Here is a 22,981-nt window from a genome sequence, read left to right as displayed (position 1 = left end):
CGTGTGACTCTGTGGCTGCTTGCAAAAGACGCTTTCACTGGAATGGATTCTTCAATTTATCATTACAATATAAGGTGGGTTATTTATGCAGCTCGGCCACCAACTGCGTGAAGAATTGTGCTCAATAATATTAAGTATCGGTTCAATGTTTAGCCAGGGGTATTTCTTACGTCTTGTTTCAGCTTCGAATACTTGGCAGCCCTATTCGCGGTAAGCTGTGGAGCGTTTAACAGCAACTGTCAGAGCACGGTTGCCTCTTGCACAAACTCGAGCATATCGAATGCAGCTTGATCACGTACACCTACACCCTACAATGGCAAATTCACAATACAACTGCCAATGACTTTAATGGATGTAAACCAGAACGAGGCTGTAATTACTAATAGAGATTGCATTGTGAACAAATGCCCAATTCATCAGAAGACAAGTAGTACGGAACGAGGGTAATTTAAACTTACACGAATGCAGTCCTAAAGCACGTGTTCCTAACAGATTTGTTTTTTTTTGTTGTGTTTAGTTCGTTGTCCTTCCCCAGCACCTCCCATTAGCACGGTTGTGCTACGTGCGGTACGAAATAAGTTCAACGTACAGTATATACAGAACCAAAATCATGTTCTGCTACACAAACGACCTTGGCTCGTCATTCACAGCCATTTCTGATAAACTGTGGAACTCATCACCCACCACCGTTGCCTCCTCTGCATAACTACAATTGTTAACGTTCAGTCCCAACGTCAACTCCTCGCCAGTCTTGGACCTGCGGTGGCGATTGGCGAATGGGTTCAGTCGAAAGTATTTGGCCGAAGCCAGTGGCAGATCCTCGTTCCTCTCCCGCGTCGGTTCATCGGCCAGGCTTATCACCTCAACGCTGGGTGGAGGAAAACGAAACGGTGACGTGCCTTCGCCCCTTCATGGAGTTTGCACGGCATCAAATGCTATCAGAGGGTTATTTCCGAGGTTACAATATGTATGGAACAATCGTCCTAACCTCACCATTTTATGAAATGTCAGGATTTGATTCCAGAATAATTTATACCTCATTTTTAGATTAATCTACAGAATCACTTTTCTTGTACGCTCTTTTTGCACTGTGTCAAGGTGTCCCATCAGCCTAAATGTATCACTTGAATTGAATTTCCATGTGATTGGATAAAAAAAAATTGGGCGTGGAGTGGTGGTGCAGTTGTTAGCTCACTGGGCTATGGACCTGGCGCTCTGAGTGTGATTCCTGTCAACGGCTGACGTCAGTGGCGAGAGGAAACTGCACCGGTCCTGGGCCCCACCCACTTCACCAACCTGCACTGACCAGCGTGGTGAAGTATGGTCCAACAACTCCCGTGGGCGATGCGGCTGGTGTGGAGATGCCTTCGTCCAGCAGTGGATAGACCAAGGGCTGTGTAATTATTGTTTCCTACAAGCATGTATTGTGAGTGTAATCACTCATATTAACCCTCTGATGCATAATGTCCACTCTAGTGGACTGCTATGCTTTAATATGAATTCTATGAAAGTACATGACATTTCTTCAACACATTTGGGGGCTTTTATTTGACTCCCAAACTCACAATAAACCAAACTTAACTTTTTGTTAAGGGGGGTTTTACGTTTGATAATTCATGCGAGGGTGAACCGATTACTTGTCACATGCCTACAAGAAATGGGCTGGGCCTTTTGTTAGTTGCCACTAACAAAGGTCTCGCTCTGATCCGGTCACTTCAGGTCACTTCACGACAGAACAAATTGAATTCAAGTCGGAATCATCGTGACAAATGTCACACCTCGCCCTAGCTTCCGTCCTCCTGCCAGGGCCCCCCCAGAGGATGCACAGTCGGCAGCCGACCTCAAGCGGTTGTGGTCTGTGAGTGTCCAACCATCTGGATTAAAGCCGTCACTCTCCCACCTGATCCTCTCGCACCTGATCCTCTCCCACCGGATCCACCCGGGATTAATGTAACTGTGTAACGGCAGCCAAGTTGCCACCGACGCCTCGAATGCGTTGGGTCTATCTGTCACTTTGTGCTGTCTCCGTTATTTGCTCACAAGATGTGTAAGCATTTGCGGCTGGCAGTTGTGGTCCATCAACCCGAGTGTGCAATGTGTGCTTCAGTCAAAACAGTGACTTAATTAGGTCGTGCTGCTTACACAAGATTATCCCCGCAAAAAATGTGGGGCATCACCGACAGCTTTTATGAACACTTGACGAGAAAACCACTTCAGTCATTGTACGGCTGGAGAAAAAAAAACCCGTTAAAGTCATATTATACAAATGAAAATGATGGAAATTAAAGGCACAATTACATCCGAAACAAACAAAAAAGTTAAAGACTGTATTTCATTCTGTCTTACAGTCGTCTGCTCATAAAATATCAACAAATAATAATAATAGAATGCAACACCGAATATCAAATCGCAAATGATGGCAAACATAATATAAAAACGTAAGAAGCCACTTAAGTGCAAACGTTGATTGGCTGATTGTCCGTGGAGCTCTGCGCTCAAACAGGCGACACGAACGCTAAACCCTAAACACGCGGCAGCAGCAGCAGCAGTAGCAGCGCACGGTGGCACTCGGACCAAAGCGGAAAACCCCGTCGAGAACAACACAGACATCACCTCCACACGGCAGAGCAAAAGATACAACACAGGGCGGTGCCTGGGAATTATTCAATTTGTCTTCCCACCTTCTATTTTTATTTTATTTTCTGCTGTCGCTGCGATGATATTTTCATTTACAAGTCAGTTTGAATCCTCAGCTTCTGTTCCATGGTTCTCTTAATGTCCCTCCCCCCTCACAATTCGTTGACGATGTTGTTGCTGCGGCGTCAAACGAGGTGAGTTTTCTGATGCCGCAGCTTCAAACCTCTCACCACCACCCACCACCCCATGGTACGTTTCCAATGAGCTTGCCGTACTAAGCCTGTGGCGGTTTAGTTTGGGGCACATCATCGCTGAAGCTTGGGGGGTGGTCGTTCATAGTCACGTGCGAATGCTTTTGAAGACTTGGCGTGAAGAACCCAATAATGGCCATCGGCTCCGTTGGGTTTGCGTTTGTGTTTTTTCTTTCTCTTGCGCTGCACTTGCCGAAGACTTCCACAAAATACTTCGATCCTCTCGGTGTGATAATCCGCCTCCAAGGCCCCTCCACCTGCTTCCTTCTCTCGCCCCCACTCCCCAGTGTCACCCAGTGTCACTCACACAAACTCCCCGCACTGCCCCCCACGCTTGTCCGTTCGTCAGGCTCAACTCCCACGAGCCATTTAAGAAGGTCCGAAGCTCCTCAACGTAACTCTGTGGAGCCCTCCCATCTTCACCAACCGGCTACTATTGAGCCAAAGTCCCCAGTGCTATTGAAGTTCTCCTGTGCTTCCAAAATGCAGTTGATAAGTCGAGTCCCTGAAGCTTTCAATGCGATGCGGCCAGCAACGGTGAGAACTCTAGCGAGACTGCAGGGGCCGAGGGCTGATGGGCTTAATTGGGGTCGGAAAGACAGAAGGACAAAAGTTCCAAAGTCAAGCCGTGCGGGGAGATGAGGAGAATGAGGAAAGATTCCGTTCTGCCACGAGGCAGTAGCAAGCAGCTCGGTTGAGAAGAGCAAGGCCAGGCGTGGAAGACCTCGTCCCCAACTCAGAGGTGGCATCACGGCATGCAGCTCCTAGGAGCGATGATGGCCTAGACAGTGGCGTTAGGAGTGAGACAAGGAAGTGACGTGCCAGTGAAAAAGCCTGTTCTCGTCAATTCCTCCACGACGCTGCTCTGCGGGAGGCCTCGGCAGGGGTCGTGGGACAGGTTTGGTGCCAGTAGGAACGAGGCGCACGCTGCAATACAAGACCCGAATTTAGACGGCGCACGTTCGATTCGTGAGGGCGCACAAAAAGCCCCCCCCCCCGCTCCCCCCCCCAAACTTCAGGCACGTCCGTGTCTCTTCCCTCTTTCGTTGCACCTCGTTTCACGAGAGGCCCTCTGCCTCGACGGGCTTCACGGTGTCGGGACGTGAATGGCGAGTGTCGACCGGAGAACGAGCGGAGACAAGGGGCTTCAGAGAGAACGTCCAGCAAAACGACGCAGCGAGCCCGAAAGGAAGAACTGGATAAAATGAAAGGGGGCGAGAGGAGCAAATTCATTCACGCTCGCAGCGAAAGCGCACTACCTCTCCGGGGGGCAGATTTGGGGACAACTGTGGTGCAGGAGTGAGGTCAGGGGTGAGATCAGAGGTGAGGTCAGTGGTGAGGTCAGGGGTGAGGTCAGGGTTGGAGGGAGGGGGAGATGGGACCGAACGGGGTGCGGTGGGGTGTGGCGGTGGTGAGGGGCAGGTGGAATGTGGTGGTGGTGGAACTTCCTTCGCGGGGCCATTGGCTACGTGGCACAGAGAGGCACCCAGCCGGCTCCGTTACTCCAGCATGGCGTCCAGCTCGTCGGCAAGATCGTCAAACATGGTCCCGATGTCGTCCAGAATGCTGCCCGTAGATTTTTGCTCCCCCGAGGCGTCACTGTGCACAGGTGCGTGCGCGCACACAGACACAGACGCAGACATCGGCGTGAGTTTCAACGTTGTGCGTCACGTCTTTTACAATGCGGGCTCTTTAAACAAATCTTATAATTATTGTTGACCGGTTCAAATCGTGATTGTGTGCATGTGTGTGTGCCTGCTTGTATGTGTATGTGTGAGAGTGATCGCGGAGTGCGCTGCCCAATGAAGCTGGCCACACAAGTTCGATTCCTGCTCAGGGCCAAGACCAGTGACAATTATTTTAATCGGTCTTGGGCCTCCCCTAGGTGGACTCGGGCTCAAATGAGTACCTGGTGCAGCCACCTTTGCAACTAGGGAGGCAAAGGCACGTGTCCCGGTGAGAGCCAGTGGGCGCACATCTGAATCGTTGTGCATGGTGTAGTGTGTGAACATCAGCACCAGAGGTCCAAAGGCATGACGTCAGCCACACCACCACGCGTTCACATGCGTGTACACTTGCACGCAGCCAACATCGGTGACAAACGGGTCCTGCGCCTTTCCCGAGGTCAAATGAGCCTTAAGTACCTGGTGCAGTGTTTGGGGAGACAAATGTGGCAGAGGACGGTGCTGACAGCCCACCCCATTTCGTATGCCATACGAGCCTCTCATTGGTTCTTGCTAACAGCACTTGCCCCGACAGCCTGTTTAAAGGCTGCAGGGTGGATGTGTGTCTGGTTGCTGTGTGTGTGTGTGCAAGCGTTGGGCTCACTCTGGTCTCTGCAGCTGTTCAATGCGCTCCTCCAGGGAGGGGGCGTCCCGAGACAGCTCGAGTCTGGTCGGAGTCTTGCCAGAATGGTTGGCTTCACCTGGGGCGCAAGGAGACACCACCACCACCACCATCCATCAGTGTAAGTGACAGCCAGCAAATTAATAGCTTCAAGCATAAGCCCTCGTGTTGCATTTGTGCCCTGCAGTGTTTTCCTAAACTAAGATGAACGTTATCATTTGGGTTAGTTAGGTGGCCGGGTAGCTCCAGGGTCGCTGCGGAGGTTCTTAGTTCGAATCTGGGCTTCATCTGCCCGTGACGAAACAGTGTTCCCAAGTGTAGCGAGTTGGTTACCAATGACTGCGGAACGATTATTCCATGAGATCATTCACTTAGTTTGTAGTCGAATAGACCTCTGTGAAAGTGGACGGCAGTTAGAACGTTGCAGGTTTCGTGGCCTCTGAACGAAGTAGAGGGCACTACAACTCCACCACCACTCGCCACCATGGCGGCCGCTGTGCTTGAACCACAAACCTCTGCACCGAGCGTCAACCGCTCTGTCGCTGGATCACGCCTGTTCTACATCAGCCAATGAATCCCTACGCCTCTATCACAGCAACGCACGCGTACCTGTGCCGTCCCTGGCCGATGGCTGCTGCGCCAAGTCGCCGGGGGCCAACTTGGTGGCGATGGCGGTGGCGTCTCGTGAGTTTTCCGACGGTGCGGTGGCAGTGACGGCGGCGGCAGCGGCAGCAGCAGCTCCATCGCCAGCGCTCCCCATTCTCGCCCTCTCCCCGTCGTCCGCCGTCGCCCGCGCGCCGCTCTTCCCCGGCTCGGCGCCGACTTCTGCGGCTCTCGCGACCTCGGCGTCGGGCACCGCTTCCCCTTCCCTTGCCGGTTTTGCCGGCGCCTGCGACGACGGCGTCTCGGCGGCTCCGGGCGGGTTGCCCGGAGCCACCACGGACGGGACCATCTGTCCCGCTCTGGCTGGGCTGGACGCCGCCGAGGGGGGGCTGCTGGACGGGCGCGGTGTGGGTTTGTTGGGCGACGGAGAGGCGCCGGTGTCGCCACTCGTGGATGACGGCTGTTGCTGCTGCTGTTGTTGTTTCTGCTGCTGCTGTGGTTGCTGTGGTTGCTGCTGCTGCTGTCCCGCTGGTACTGATTGGTGGGTGCCGGCAGACCAGCCAGTCACTCCTGCTCTCAAGGCTAGCGGAGGTTTGGGGGCCACTGGAGGTGGAACACCTTTTCTCCGAAACTCTACAATGAAGATAACAGCAACGGTAAGGTCATCATGATTTTTTGCGACGGATGTTCATTGCATTTGTGCTCTACAGCTCTCTGCTGTGTGTTTGAGTTGTACGACGAGTTGTTAATTAAAACAACATCATTGTGTTGTGGTTAGGAATTACTTTATTACAATCACGTGTGTGTGTGTGTTTGAATTAGGCAATGGTGTTATTAGCTCACTGCCCTGCAGATTATTAAATGCTCAAAACTTGCGTGCCTTTAACCGCTTTTAGCTTTTATCATTACACTCCATATGCTAATGCATTTTCTGTGTTTAGTATACAACACTGAAGGCAATGTAGAAGTGTAGTCTGACCTTGCCCTATGAGTAGGGCATGTCTAGCGAACCAATATCCATTCACAGAACGTGTGCGTCAGTAGCAGGGCTTATGTAATTAAACCATAGTCTTACAAAAAATCGTATCTGAATATCCCCCCAACTAACACGAATATAAATCGTGCAAAAATAGGCGTGAATAATTTTTTTTGGGAATGAATATTTTAACGCCATGGCAATGTCATTTTGTTCGAGAAAGAAAATCGCATTTCCCAGCTGAATTCTGTTGAAAAAAGCCTAATGAGCATTTTAAAAAAAGAGTAAAGGTCTTTACCGATTTGAAGCTTTCGTGACTGCAGGGATTCATCTTCTTGGTTCTTTCGGTAAAGTCACGTAGAAGGGAAGTAATTAAATAATAAAAATAAAACATAATAAAACAATTCTCACGACGTTTCTGCCACAACGCAAGTATCCGTCCTCAGGTAAAAACCAAGTCTGGCAGACGCTGTCGCCTCGACAGACCTGGTTTTCACCTGAGGACGGCTACTTGCGTTGTGGCCGAAACGTCGTGCGAATTGTTTAATTATGTTTTATTTTTATTATTTTATTATTTCCCTTCTACGTGACTTTACCGAAAGAACCAAGAAGAGTAAAGGTCTTCTTACAAAATTGTAAAAAAGAAAAAAAAAAGAATGTTTAAAATCCCTGGAATCAGAAAATGGATGAAGAATTATCAGTTTCACGGCCCCCACCAACCAAACGGCGCTCACCTGGGCTGGCGAGGAGCGACGTCTTCTTGGGCGGCGCCGGCGGCCCCAGCCTCTTGAGCGCGTGCGACGCCAGCGCCGGTTTCGGCGACAGCGGCGGCTTGGGCGGCCGCCCTCCCCCGGCGTCCGCGCCGTGCCTCCCGGGCTCCGCCACGGCTCCGCCCAGCAGGTCGGCGGCGCGGGCCCCGGGCGACCCGGCGGCCGGCGCCGCGTGGCTCGCCAGCGCCGAGTCGGTGCGCGCGCCGCTCATGTGCGACGGCGGCGTCGTCGTCGTCGCGGCCTCCGCCCCGGCGCCGGCCTCGGCGATCGTGTACGGCCGCTGCCGCGCCGGCTTCCCGCCGCTCATCGCCGAGCGATCGACGGCGCAGTCCGCCAGCGCTCGCTCCACGACCTCGCCTCCCCCGCCGGAAGATTTCCTCGCTCGCAGCAGCTGCTGCTGCTGCTGCTGAGGCTGCTGAGGCTGCTCCCTCTGGTCCTTGGACTTGGGCCTGCGTTTGACCGTGTCCGACTCGATGAGATAGAACTCCGGCAGGCCGGCGCACTCCGACTCCGAGTCGGGAGAGCCCGCGGCGAGCTCCTCCTCCGCCTGTCCCCCCGCGGCGGGCGGCGGCGGAGCGCGCTCCGTCTCGGCGAACACGGCGGACCCGTCCTCGTCGTCGTCGTCCTCGCTGGGCTTGGGCTTGGGCCGCTGCTTGATGGTGAGGTTCCCCTCCTCGGCGAAGGGGATGCACTCAGAGGAGCTGTTCTGCGACGAGGCGGGCGATCGCTCGGCGAGTGCCGCGGGGCCGCCCAGCGATGCCGCCACCGCCGTCTCCTCCTCCTCCGTGTCCGACTTAGCCTCGTCCTTGTGCTGCTGCTGCTGCAACGCTTCTTTAATCGGTGATGCTTCCTTGAGCGAGTGCGACCTGGAGTCGCTGAGCGTGCGCTTTCGGCTGCCACCACCTTCGGAAGATGATGGCGCGACGGTCAAGGCGGCGGTGCCGACGACGACGCCTGCGGCGGCGGCGGCGACGTGGTTGTTGGGCTCGTCGATGCTCAGGCTGGCGGTGGGCAGCGGCTTGATGGCGTGCATCAGGCTCAGCGTGTCCTCGCTGTCCACGCTCGAGCGCGACGAGAGGCGGCTGACGCGCGGCAGCGTCGCCGTCTCGTACGGCGGAGGCCGGTCGCCCGACCTCTCCCTGCGCACGCCGACCGCCTTGGCCCTGTGCCGTTGCTGCTGCTCCGCATCCGAGCCGCCTTCCCGCGCCACGAGCGGCCGAGCGATGGCAACGGGCGGCACGGCCAACGCCGCCACCGCCGCCGGGGACGGCTTGTCCACCCTGAGCGGCTTCTGCAGGAGCCCCGGCCTCAACCCCCGGCCGCGCCCACCCAGCGACGTCATCTCCAGCTTGGCGGCGATGCTGCGCACGCTGCCGGCGCTCGCCGTCTCGATGCCGCTGTCCTCGCTCGAATCGGCCGCCGCTGCCGCCGGGCCGTCGGCCTCTCCGCGCGGCGCGATCATCGCGACGGCCTCCGCGGCCCGGTCGCGCTCGAACGTGTCGCCGAACTGCGTGCTCGTGATGGCCGAGCTGTAGCGCTTGGGCGGCGGCGGCGGCGGCCCCTTCTTCTTGGGCCGCACGGCAAACGACTGGCTCCGGTTCACGTTGCGGTCGACCGTGCCTCCCCCAAGGCCGCCGACGCCGATACCGACGCCGCCTGCGCCGCCGCCGCCGCCGCACTGTCCCGCCCGCGCCGACTGGCTGCGGCTCACCCGCTGCTGCTGCTGGTGCAGCGCGGCCGTCGCCAGGTCCAGGCAGTGCGCCTGCTGCTCGCCGAGCAGCTGCTCGGACGGCTCCGCGACGCCCGCACGCCACCCGCCCTCGGCGCCGCCCAGCTCCTCCTCGGCGCCCTGCGCCGGCAGCCGCAGCAGGGGCAGCGCCTGGGCGCCGGGCGGCGGCGGCAGCAGCGGCGGCGGCGGCGGCGGCTGCGGCTGGAGCTGGGGCTGGGGCTGGGCGAGCCTCCCCGTGGTCACGAGCGCCACGCCGCCCTCCAGGTGCTGCGCGGGGACGTACGCGAAGCCCTTGCGCGTGGGCGACTGCGGCAACGAGCGCTGCGACTGTAGGCGCGGCGCGGCGGCCCCCGACGCCGGCGGCGGGGTCTGCGGCCGCTCTGGGGAGCGGTGGCCGAGCTGCGCGCCGCCCGTGGCCGCCCGCACGAGCGGCGAGGCCGGGCGGGAGCGGGTGGGCGTCTGCGGCGGCGTGAAGGCCTTGTACGGCGACGCGCCGCCTCCGCCGCCGCCGCAGCTCCGCGGCTTTCCCTGCATGCCCGTCGACTTTCCGCCGGGGAGCGTCGCCGACGAAGACGACGGAGACGACGGAGGATCCTCGGGGAGGGCGCCCTCCGTGCCGGAGCGACCCACGCGGGGGCTGCTCGCCCTGCGGGCGCCGCCCGCGCGGCCCGACCGCCCGTCCTGGCTCTCGCCGCTGTCCTGGCTCGTGGAGGCCAGGCGGACCCTGCGCGGAGGGCGGCGCTCGGGAGAGTTGGCGTCGCCCGACGCGGCTCGCTCGGCTCGCTGCAACTCCAGCAGCTTGCGCACGGCCAGCATCAGCTTCTTCTGGTGGCCTAGCGGCGGGCAGGCAGGCGGCCGGGTGGGGGCAGGCGAGACGGTGGCAGCGTGCGCCTCGGGTTATTGGCCAGGAAGGGTGGCCGATTCACATTCACCAACAACATCGGTGTGATTCACCAACCCTCGCTTCCACCGTGCTGGATTACAGACCACGTGCCAGACATTGATTTGGATGGAGGATACACATAGCTTGGAACGATACAGAGCCACGCAGGTTTGCGGGTACTCTGCGGGTATAGGGAGCGCACATAGCTTGCTGACGAAAAGTCAGACGGTAAGACGGGCAGGTGAAGAGATGGGCATACAGACGGATGGACAGACAGACTAATACACAGGCAGAGGGAAAGACAAGCAGACGTGTAGGTGCAGGAGGCACCTAGCTTAGTGATGCCGATCTCCTGCAGGTCCTCCCAAGTGATGTCCGTAATGAACTCCACGCTGTCATAGCCGCTCTCCACCAGCAGTCGTTGATACTGAGACAGCCCGATCATGGAGAGCCACTCTCCCAGCTCCGCCTGTAACAGAGACCACAGGCCTTACAGCCCCGCAACCTACAACACCTGGCAAGCACTGCTGGTGGTTGCCCATCCTATGTTCGACTCTCCTTGGTTTCCGAGATCCCACGAGATCAGATTCGGTCAATGGGCACAGTTGGCTAAGAAGTTCAGCATAGATTTGAAGCTTTCGTGACTGCAATGATTCATACTCTTAGGTTTTTTCGGTAAAGTCACGTAGGCAAAAAATGTAATTAACATTAAAAGTTAAATAAAAAATCACGACGTGTCGGAGGCAACACAAGCTTCCGTCTTCAGGTGGAACCGTCACAGCACGATTGCTGTATCAAGTGATACGATTGCTTTATTAAGTGATACAGCTATCGTGCTGTGACGGTTCCACCTGAAGATGGAAGCTTGTGTTGCCTCCGAAACTTCGTGATTTTTTATTTTACTTTTATTAATTTAAATTTTATTTTTTACCTACGTGACTCTACCGAAAAAACCTAAGAGTAAGTTCAGCATACACACGTACATGCGAGACAGAGCGAGCGGGAGAACGAGGGCACGGTCCGTACCGACTTCACACCTCGTCTTTACATTCACGCAGGCCATTTAGGCCAACATCCTCGCCTGGCTCCGGCTCAGGTGAGCTGCTTCTGAGCATGGTCCCAAGCCGCGCTCAGCAATTCCACGAGGGCTGAGCCCCCAAGCCCAGGGTTTGAGCCGCTCGCTCGTGCGTCTTTGGAAGCCACTGAAGAGGCTCCAGCCTCAGCCGAGCCAGAGCAGAGGTGCAACCGAGAATACGGCCCCTCGGCAGTGCCAGCGTTTTGGAACGACCTTGTTTCCAACCCTTAACATCGTAAAATTTCCTTCAGGAAAAAAAATGTCCTGAAGCAGAAGATTTGTGATGGATATAGCAGTCACATTTGCAAATATTATTCGTAACTTTGGTCATTGCCTGTTTTTTAATCGATATTTCAATGTTAATGTGCCATTTTAGTGAGGGACTACGACTCTGGTGTTATCTTGGTGTTGTCTGGGTCCGTTTTGTTGTCGTTCTTGCTGCCTTGGCCAATATTGATGAATGAAACTTAGGTAATAAATGTTATTTATAATTAGTGACTTGTCTCCATTTTGCACTCCTATCGCGGACCTGCCCATAATGGATATCTCTGAAAAAGATTTACATAGCTCATCGGATTCTTCCTGCAGGCTAAATAAAGATTCTGATTCTGATCTGGCTCCCTTAACCGCACAGCATTTTTATTTTCAGTTAACATGCATTGGAACTACACTCCCCACAGCCTCGATACACCCACCCCACCTTTAGGCTGGCATATAACTAATCAATCTGTTCATTAATTCATCAGGACGAGTCACCCGACCTTGCTCGTTTAAGCATAACTGTAATAGGGGATCAATATTGCAATCGCGTGTCTCTGTTATTCGATTTTTGGTTTTGGCAGTTTAGAGCGAGGTATGACGCTTAAGCATAACTGTAATAGAGGATCAATATTGCAATCGCGTGTCTCTGTTATTCGATTTTTGGTTTTGGCAGTTTAGAACGAGGTATGACGATATCGCCTCGTCATCCGGTTCCCGTAGGTTTTTTTTGCTTCCAAGGGCTTTCTCTTTGAATCTAACGGCACCCCCGTGCAAAGAAATGACGTTAGAACTCAAAAGGCCCGACGCAGCCTCAATCGTAGCGGACTAAAGATTCAACAGCTCCTCTGCCACCCGACGCAATTCAACGAAAACCGGCGCAGCGCAGGGCGACGACCCCTTCTCGGTTGACTGAAGCGGTCTGGTCGCGTCGCGAGAAATGGGGAAGGGGGGGGGGAAGGAATAAGAAGAGAAGAGGGGAGGGTGTAATGGCGCTGCCAAGAAGACGAGACGGGGTGAGGTTGGGAGGGGGTGGGGTCAAAGAAGACACGGATGAATGCTAATGGGTTGCTTCGTGGTTGGGAACCGCCTGGACTTGATTCAAAGAATGGGTTGGTGAAGTAATTTGATTCAAGAATACGCATTTTGTCTTCTCGTTCTGCTGGCTCGTTTGCATTGTGTGTTTCATTTGTGCTGTGTTGCGTTGACTTTTTTCCAATACCGTGAATATCAACATTTGCATATAATTTACAGAAATAGCAAAGTGAACGCATACTTGCCTGTATCACTTTAAGCACGTACGCACCATGAGAAGAACAATCGATTGCTGTGGTCTATCCCCCCTTCAATTGTATTCCCATTGTACCATCGGCATTAATTTCACGAGACAAACGATCCATTCAGTGGTCTGGCACAACAGCAGCCGTGCATACCCCCCTTCTCCCACCTCCATATCCCCCTGCTCCCACCTCCTTACCCCCCTTCTCCCACCTCCATATCCCCCTTCTCCCACCTGCATACCCCCCTTCTCCCACCTCCATATCCCCCTGCTCCCACCTCCTTACCCCCCTTCTCCCACCTCCATACCCCCCTTCTCCAACCTGCATATCCCCCTTCTCCCACCTCCATATCTCCCTTCTCCCACCTCCATATCCCCCTTCTCCCACCTCCATATCCCCCTTCTCCCACCTCCATATCCCCCTTCTCCCACCTGCATACCCCCCTTCTCCCACCTGCATATCCCCCTTCTCCCACCTGCATATCCCCCTTCTCCCACCTCCATATCTCCCTTCTCCCACCTTCATATCCCCCTTCTCCCACCTCCATATCTCCCTTCTCCCACCTCCATACCCCCCTTCTCCCACCTCCATATCCCCCTTCTCCCACCTCCATATCTCCCTTCTCCCACCTCCATATCCCCCTTCTCCCACCTTCATATCCCCCTTCTCCCACCAGCTGACAGAAGGAGATTTCACAGAACTACTTCTGAGCTCCCTTCAAGCGACCGCTGATGCGGCTGCACCTTCCGACGAGCCTGGAATCCTGTAACTCTGTCACGTGTCACACCTTCCACAAGCGCTGCTTGTTGCTGGCCACTCAGCAGCCGTGCTCAGGAGCCATGACAAAAACAATCATCACAGAATCGCAAAGGAGTACGCTGCGATGCAAAGATATGAGCTATCTCGCTTTGTATACAGGAGGTCGTGCGTTCAATCCCCACCCTGACGCCTGTTGTATATTTTGAGTTGGCATGATCTCTCCGTTGGTCGCGTGACTTTTTATTCGGGTCCTCCAGATTTTCTCTCCACATTTTCAATCGACATGCGTTTAAGAGTATTTGGCTGCGATAAATTGCCACGTGATAAGCCACTTCGTTGAGCTATCATTTGTGACCAGGCCGTTTCTGAAAAAAGGCTCTAGATCTGTGGGCCCTGGTTAAATAAAAAAAATGGATAGTTTTGTAATTCCAGGCTGCGATTCCACCATCACACGCTCAGTCGCGCTCCGATTTTGAAACAGGACCAAGATGTGTTTATCACTGATCAAAACCTAACGCGTGGCGGTGACTTCCATTGCATTCTGTTTCTTATTACCCTACATTATTATTATTCCAAAGGAATATGTATGAGTATGCTAAGCCCCTTAATTATGAAAATAATAATCTAAGCAGAGCAATGATAAAATGAAATAAAGTGGTGTTACACGCGCATGGATCCGCGACTTGTTTCTAATTAATAAAAAATATTGTATACATTTTATAACTAGGCATAAGTATATTACCCGACCAGCAAATATATGAAATAATGTACAATACAAATAACGCATGATAACAATCCATAATCAAAATTACAAATTCAACTCCATAATCAAAACATGAGGGTGAACCTAACATTCCAAGCATTTCCTGGTCGTCCGTCTGTTACGAATCACACCAACGTTCTTTCCACACATGGCGCATCCAGGTTTCACCCCCCCCCCCACCCCCCCTGCTTCAGCTCAGAAATTATAGGAAGGAGGATCGAGCGGAAGTTTTTGATCAAAGTTAAAAGTTGTCCGTGAGCTCGTCTCAACTCCATCACAGAAAACGCGACGACGACAACAACGATGTTGATCACGACGAATTGCAAGCAATGGCTCACAACAATACCTCGGTTTTGTCGATGCGAAGGTCAACATCTTTCCCTCGCGTGGATTCGCAGTCTCGGCAAGTTCGCGAAAGCAATCGTGAAAAAAAGCCACCGCTTTCCCGGAGGCGTGCGTCTGGCGAGCCGTGAATATCGCGCGAACGCAAATGCAAAGAACTGTCTGTGCGGCGAACGTGCGGTTGGGCGTCCGCGGAGGCTCCGTTGTGCGGAGCGTAATGGGCAGCGGAGCAGAGAACTCGGCTTCTCTCCCCTCTTGCCCGTGGGCTTGCGAAAAGAAAGAGCACAAAAGGCTGGCTGTGTCGCGACCCAGGCTCGGCCCGGCCTATCATGTGACAGACCAACAAAAAAAACCCAGCAACAACAACAAAAAAGAACCGCTCCCCACCCCTAAAAGAACTCCACCACCACCCCGCTTTGTGATTAAATAAAAAAACACTTTACATATGCAGCCCCCAACCCCACGATGATTCCTTGTGGGCCCCCAGTAATGACGATGTCCCCGCCTCCTCCCACGCCACTCCGAACTCTCTGCTCCCCGGCGCATGCACAGCACTCGCAGCGTGTGAAGTGCTAACAGGGCGGTGTGTCGCGCGACAGATCCGAGCACGAGCCACCGTCCACCCCCTGCCGATCCTGTTGTTGTCGGACGCGAGGCGGGCGTCGAGTGTACGTCTCGCCCACCATACACTCGATGCAACTGCTGGTGTCACAAATGAGCACACACACACACACATCGAAAATCACAATTCACGTGTCCGTGTGTGTGTGTGTGTATACACCATGGAGTCAACATTGGGGGGGGACCAAATCTTCCAGGGGGTCTGGGGGTCCCCACCCAGAAAAAAAATCGAAATTCGAAAACGAATTTCAAGCCATTTCCTGCCTAAAATATTAAAACATGTAATGGCAGAGATGAGGGATTAATAAAGTACAACCATAACCACAATATCATATAAACAGAAATCTATTTTATAGCAATATATTTGGGGGGGACATTTTGAGCATATTTGAATATTGGGGGGGATGTGTCCCCCCCAATTATAATTACGGCCTTGATATACACACACACAAATACAGTATACAAATAACCCTGATGTGTAGCCTTACAGACTGCTGGAGCAAGTGATGTTAGTGTGCACATATTAAACTAAACTAAACTTTTTATTTTACCAGGTAAGGTCCACTGAGCTGTATAGCTCTTTTTTCAGAAGTGGCCTGGACACAAATGATATCTCAACGAAGTGGCTTATCACGTGCTAATTTATAGCAGCCAAATACTCGAAATGCACGTTGATTCTAAACTGGAGGGGACCCGGAGACAAATCCACACGACCACGGGGAGAAGATACAAACTCCAAATATGCAGGCGTCAGGGTCGGGATCGAACCCATGACCTCCTGCATACCAGTTCCATTACATACACCTATACATAACATCTACACATGCACATCCACAAAGACAAATACCCACTGTATAGCCTTAACAGACTGTTGGGGCAAGGGCTGTTAGCGAGCACCTATGAAGGCGTGAACAGCAGATGCGGAGTGGGTGGCCAACACCACGCCCGACCGCCTTTGTCTCCCCAGTGGCGATGTTTACACACCGCACCAGCTACTCATTTGAGGCATTGTCGACCAAGGGGAGGCCCAGGATCGGTTCAGATAATCGCCACCGGTGTTGACCTTGAGCGGGAATCGAACTCGGGTCGCCGAGTTTGTAGAACAGCGCGCTAACCGCTACACAACCGCTACCCCTTCTACGCTACAACACACACACATGTGTACACACACACGCGTACGTACGCACGCGCGTACAAGCACGCACTCCAGCTGAGCTCTCATCCCATCACCCAGCGGGCTCCCAGCGTCCACAGCTCCTTGTCCTCTCCGGGGACCTCCGTGCTCAACAGCCTCATTCTCACGAGTCGCCCACCAGCACCCCCACCGCCCACCCCGGCCACATGCTCGGCACCCTTTCAGGTCCCCCCTTGCCATAACCCCCATGCACGACCCACACGCGTAACGCTCCAACGGCCGTGATCGCACGCCCTCCCCCCTTCCTCCCCCCAACGCCGCGTCTCAATCTCCAAGGCCCCCTTTTCATTGGTACGTCACGATGTGTTTTTGTCCGAGTTGACTTTACGGATTGTTTTTTTGTCAGACTTTGCTTCACAGCGCAGGTTTATTACGTCCGGTGCATTTTTAACTCGATCTCTTTTTAGGGTGGCTGATAATGCTTTTTATTGCCATATTGTCTGTCCATCTGTCCATATGTGCATCCATCTGGTCAAGGGCACACTGAAAATGCCTTTTATGAAAACCACAAAACCCACGAACCAGTTGAGGTGTAAGCTACTCCACGATCCACCAATAGCAGTGCCCAAAGCTGCTTAGGTTTCAGGCAACATTTAGAATTTTTGTAATTTCGAAAAATGCTTGTACGCATAACTGTAACGTGATGGCATTCAGCTATGAGAATACTGAACAAACGTAAGACTAAGAGATGTTCTGATGAATCATCACACTGCCTGAATAAAATGTATCACTACGCTCATGACACATGCATCGAATCACGCGTAATAAAATCGATATATTTTCGATCGCTATTTTACATCTGTTCAAGTAAGTGGGTTTGGGCAGGATGCGGTCGCTAGAGGGGATGACGACGGCTGCTGGGCGAGAATAACGACCCGATTCCTGAGTGGCAGCCATAGGAGGGGAAAACGCCCAAGAGGGCATCCTTCGTGGAGATGGAGCAATGAGATCGGCTTGTGAGCAGGTGCTGGGTGGATTGCTGCATCACGGGACTGTGAGGGATGTCGACAATTTTGGGGGAGCCTTTATCCGGCAGTGGATTGATCATGGCTAATAATGTTGATACGTCACATTCAATTTGTTCTATTAGCCTCTGCAATCATTAATATGCTACAATGCACCCCAACTTTACAAAATGACCAATTCCTTCATCGAATAATGGGGATGTATGAACCTAAAAGGGTGGTGCGTTGTCACATTCCTCGTCAGAGCAGAGCACGTTTGAGTGTAAGCTTGCGTGCCCAATGGAACGGAGGCTCTGCTACGAGAGTGGCTTGCCAGCTTGGTTTTTCTTGAAAAGCACATCCAGTAAACGTGCATAAATGTGTAATTGAAGGATTTAGACGTGTGATTGTGAATTGCACATCGTCCAAACATATGATGAATATGATTGACAAAGTAACGACGGATAGATGTATCACTTCAAGTAAATTCTTACAAGAACGCTACACGCGGTGAGTCACCTGAGTGAGAATGAGTGATGTGCAATTCATGCAACTTATAACTACACTTACATTTGGGGTTTATTGAGTGGCCAATACTGTTCAAGTGACAAAACGAAAATCGATCCAAATTAGACTAACAGTAAAGCAAATATTAGACGGAAAATAATTGACCATTGAATCAATTTTAATCCGTAATTATGTGACTTCATTAAATCGCTGTGGGGTGGGAGACGATGATGATGATATCCTACCTGTCATTGTGCAATGGTAACATTAGTCTAACAGAAGTTTTTTGTTGTTGTATAGACTGTTGGGGGTCACTACTATTCGCAAGCACCTATTAAGGCTGTCACTCGAGGGGGTGGTGTGGCCACACTCAAACCCTCAGCCACTCATTTCACTCAACGTTAATTCGCACTACGCCGGGTAGTCATTTAATGCTGAACCAACCTAGGGGAGGCCTGGAACAGATTCAGAGACGACTCTTCTCTGACGAGCCTGACTGGGAATTGAAGAAGCCAGGTCTTTGGGACTGTAGCGGTGCGACCCCGGGTCCCTTTCATCTAAATCCTGCACCCACCAAGCACCATGCATTAAATAGCGTGCACGCCTTGTACGCAACGCACGCACGCCGTGTACAAACGCACGCACGCCTTGTACGCAATGCACGCACGCCGTGTACAAACGCACGTCGCGATCTGATTTTTGTGTTTAGTTTGTTGTCCTCTCCCCCCCCCCGCACCTCCGATCAGCACGGCTGGCTACGTATGGCGCGAAAAAAAGTTAAACGTAAATATGCATGCGCGCAAGCGCGCACGCACGCGCCAACGCCTCGTGGTGATGATCTCCTGCAGCCATCGAGCAGAAGGGTCCCCTGTGCGTGTGTTCTGGGCGCCGACCACAGCTGGCCCAGTAAATAAATGAACGCCTCGACTCCCAAGAGCTCGGCAACACCCCCAGCCTCCGGCCATGCCCGGGCCTCCTGCCTCCACGCTCCACAGTGCACACCCAGAGATGATGAATTTGGATTTTGTTGCAGAGGACAGGTCCACCGCCTGGGCCCCCCCCCCCCCCCCCCGATGGGCTCGTGGCAACGCAATCAAACGCCCGGCGAAATGGTTTCACTTGCGCACGTCTAATGCGGCATGGAGAGTCAGAAATTCAGAGGTCAAAGCGTTTCGATTCCCAGCTGAAAGCAGCGTGGGGCGATGTCCGTGTCTGTCTCAAGCTGCCGCCGGAGCTTCCACGTCCCAAAGTGGAACTCGTTTTGTCAACCCGAGAGGGATCACAGGCTGAGGTGACATCCAGAGTATGTGTGTGTGTATTAAACTTCGTTCGCACCGTACGTAGGCAACCGTGCTAATCGGAGGTACGGGGGAAGGACAACAAAAAAAACACAAAAAGTAGTTCTAAATAAAAAAAAATTTAATCGCTGCGTGATGATTGTGCATTTTATTTACGTGTACTCGAGTGCCTGATCATGAGCATGTCTCCATCTCAATGGGCTCTCCCCGACTTGAAATAAAATATAATGTAAAAGTCAATCAATCTCACACCACTGGCAGATAAATGCATATTTTTTTACTATTTTTTGCTATTTTTTATTTTACCAGGTAAGGCCCACTGAGCTATGTAGCTCTTTTTCAGAAGCGACCTGGCCACAAATGATAGCTCAACGAAGTGGCTTATCACGTGGACATTTACAGCAGTTAAATACCCTAAACGCATACATCTTGACTTAAAGCTTTCGTGACTGCAGAAATACATATTATTTGGATCTGTCGGTAAAGCCACATAGATAGGTTCAAAGAGAATAACAAAATCCTACGATGTTTCGATCGCAACTCAAGCGGTCGTCATCAGGAAGAGGGGGCTTCAGATGCTGTCGCCTCGACAGACCTGGTTTCACCTGAGGACGGCTGCTTGCGTTGTGGCCGAAACGTCGTGAGAATTATTTTATTATGTTTTATTTTTATTATTTTATTACTTCCCTTCTACGTGACTTTACCTGAAAGAACCAAGAAGATGAATCCCTGCAGTCACGAAAGCTTTAAATCGAAATTTAAAAGGGGGCTAGTTATTTTCTTTGAACCTATCTATATGACTTTACCGAAAGACCCAAAGAACCCGAAACGCATTTTTCAAATAACACGATGCCTATGATCAAATACCTCTGAATTCATCTGATGTCAACAGTGGTTGTTGGATCTCAGAAGCTCAGGAAAGTTCAGCCGGGACCTTACTACACCTGTGGAAGGTGAAGTTGCCTTGGGATCCCTGTATGTTGTAGGCCCATGCTGCAAGGTGACCAGGTGATGGCAGTACAGCAATGAATTCTATAGATCTGCTGAGCTTTGAGTTAATTACAGCCCCTTGCCTGGGCACTGTGGTTTTCTCCCTCACTCATTAATGGAATTGGCCAAGAATCCCAGTGCAATACCCTACTGAAACACACACACACACACTCGAGCATCACTGAGGTTTTTCCCTGGATTGAACAAAGCCGTTAGTATGAGCATTACAAACCATCATGTGCCGCACGCATTCAACGCCACCCAATCGTGAACACTCAACTCACTGGTGTCAGCACCACTCCATCTGCGCTTCGGGTGTCTCGCCGCGAGTAACTTTTTTTTGCACGGCCGCCATCACGTCATCGGTTTCATCCATCACTTTTCCTCCCCCCTGGGCTGGAACATCATGTCTGGGCGCCTCACTCAGTGCAGCAGTGAGTGCGGCTTCTTGGCCGTCTGCCAGGTCTCCGGGTGCAACAGAGATATTGTATCTCAGTGAGCGCCCCTGCAGCTTGCGAAACAATGCGATGGATTCTTTCATTCACCCGCTTCTGAAAAAGTGGGGTCCTTTTGGTTATCGGAGTGCCCTGATTGAAGGTTTGTGTGGGTTGTGTTCCGAGCGGCCTGCACACAAAGTTGCGCTCTCTTCACTGAATCTTCAGACTGAACACACAAGAAGAAGAAGAAGAAGCCTCCTATGTAAAGTGTTGTGCCCCGCTCAAATGATGAGCGTGGGATGATGGCCGCCGCTGTTAGCGGGCCAGAGAGAGATGTGGACAGATTCACATTTCAATGCCAAGAAGCTCCACCCTTCAAACTGTGAAGTAATGGGACGCAGAAATAATGAACATCTTAGATTCAACCGTAATGATGGTGTTCTGCCCTCTTGTCAATTGACTAGCAGAGGAAGGTCCGCAATGAATGAGCACGGACAACGTCCACCCAAGGCCATGCAGGAGTTGAAATCCACGCGTACAAAATACAAAAAAAACGTAAAAAAGTGCGGCTGAATCACTCATCGTATCTCAGCATCCAACGTCCAGGACACAGTGCGATCGTTACAGGTTTCCAATCCATTGAAGGAGATGAGGTGACCCCAGCCGGCGTGATTGTGACTGCGCTATTGGACGCTGTTGTGGAGCTGGCACCTGAAAGTGCTGCGGCTGACTTCTAAGTCATTATTTTTTACCGTGTCGGGGGCAGCAGGGGGCAGTGCTTCCTTGTCTCTGCTGCCCGCATTCACCAACCCGCACTGAGCAATCTGGCGAAGGTCTGGCCCAAACAACCCGCCCGACCCGCACGGTGTGAGGGAGGACCCGGCATCCCATCGTGGATTGACAAAAGGGCCGTCGTTCACGGACACATTAACATGCCCTGACACAAAGCTTAGGCATGAGCGTGGTTTCAACCGTGGCTTTACATTCAGCACAGCCTATGGGGTCTTCATCAGGGGTTGTTCCTACGTTTCCACCCAGTGCACTGACTGCCTTTTTGAATACACTGGTGGTCAGTCTCCAGCTCCTTAATGAGTCACACGATTAGACTCGTGCTGATGACACACACAGGAGCCGTCGTGTGAACAGCGAGAGACCAATCAAACGGAGCCCGTGACATCGCCTCGCTGGTGCCAATTTAAACTGACCCCCAAACAATGCAGAGGGTAGAGCGAAAAATGAAACATCTGTTATCATTGATCTTCAGCGAGCATTGCTTTCGGTATGTGCTCAATACCGTGAGTTCTTGAAATAACGTTGGTGGAGAAACGATGCTCAGCGTAAAACAGTTCTCTTTTGTTTTTTGGGAGGGGGGGGGGGGTTGGGGAGGACCCTACTAAAAATGGAAACTCGCACTCCTGAGGCTCAGAGATGGAACCGCAGAGGCACGCTGACCTCTTTTGCGAGTTGCGTCTCCACGCTGCACAGAAACGTCACGCAGCAGGCAGCCCCACTTTGGTACTGTACTCTACAATAGCCACTGTGAGTGGCATCACTGTTAATGCACATTCCCAAATCGGCTTGCGGTCTTCTTCGGTGCTGTCAAGGCAAAAATCGTATTTTTGTTTTAAATATTCAAAATGGGAAAGATTTTTTTAAATCGGAAAAGCATTAGAAATAACATTAAAGGCTGTCACTTGGATAAATGTAGTGCCGTTCATTGAATAACGGGGGTTTTAATAGGAAGATGGTTTTGATAAGAAAATTCACCCACCCCCCCCCGCTCCCCACCACGAGAATGAGCCCAGTATTTCGAGGACTGAATCTACAAAGGACAATTATTTTCTCCGAGACCACTTGGGCACCTTGCAAGCGGGCATCACTCCGCCAGCCGGTAGCGGGCGACAATTTGAATCCCAATCGAGTAAATTTGTGGCCAATTTCTCAGAGAGTGGCAGATTTGGACCGCGATGCCGGCACGCGATGGCCCACTCGCTCCGAGTGACGCCAGCGGATCTTTGGCATTCACCGCGAGGAGGGCGGTAAACGTCTCATCTTCCCTTTTTTATATCCACAGAGCGCCTTTAATTGAGGCACTTCGCAAAATGAGAAACGGTATGAACAAAGAAATGTTTCAACTACACAGCTGCAGCAACAACCAGGGCAGGCCCGGCGGATTTGAACCACGCACCTCTGCGACGGGCAGGCGCGCTACGACTAGGGCACCCGCGTCACCGGCCGCACATCCGACATAGCACGGTCGGCTGCGTACGGCGCGAAAGGCGATCAACGTACACGCATGCAAACTCAAAGGGCACCT

At 52.6% G+C, this 22,981-nt stretch overlaps 1 protein-coding gene across 5 annotated transcripts in view; it reads right to left on the bottom strand.

The window, feature by feature from the left end:
• Positions 1–330: 330 nt before the first annotated feature.
• LOC133353636 (caskin-1-like) overlaps positions 331–22,981 on the bottom strand; it is a 151,392-nt gene continuing 128,741 nt past the window's right edge. For all 5 annotated transcript variants that reach the window (XM_061570024.1, XM_061570026.1, XM_061570027.1 and 2 more), the window contains 5 exons: positions 10,526–10,664; positions 7,548–10,145; positions 5,844–6,470; positions 5,217–5,313; positions 331–4,487 (listed from right to left, as the gene is read on the bottom strand). In XM_061570024.1, coding sequence (XP_061426008.1) covers positions 4,388–4,487; positions 5,217–5,313; positions 5,844–6,470; positions 7,548–10,145; positions 10,526–10,664 — 3,561 coding nt within the window. In that variant the 3' untranslated portion in view covers positions 331–4,387. The remainder of the gene's footprint in view (positions 4,488–5,216; positions 5,314–5,843; positions 6,471–7,547; positions 10,146–10,525; positions 10,665–22,981) is intronic.

The sequence above is a fragment of the Lethenteron reissneri genome, chromosome 44 (genome assembly GCF_015708825.2).
Source record: "Lethenteron reissneri isolate LAM-NWPU_2019-01 chromosome 44, ASM1570882v1, whole genome shotgun sequence".
Lineage (NCBI taxonomy): Eukaryota > Metazoa > Chordata > Hyperoartia > Petromyzontiformes > Petromyzontidae > Lethenteron > Lethenteron reissneri.
This window is presented reverse-complemented; position numbering and strand designations above follow the sequence as displayed.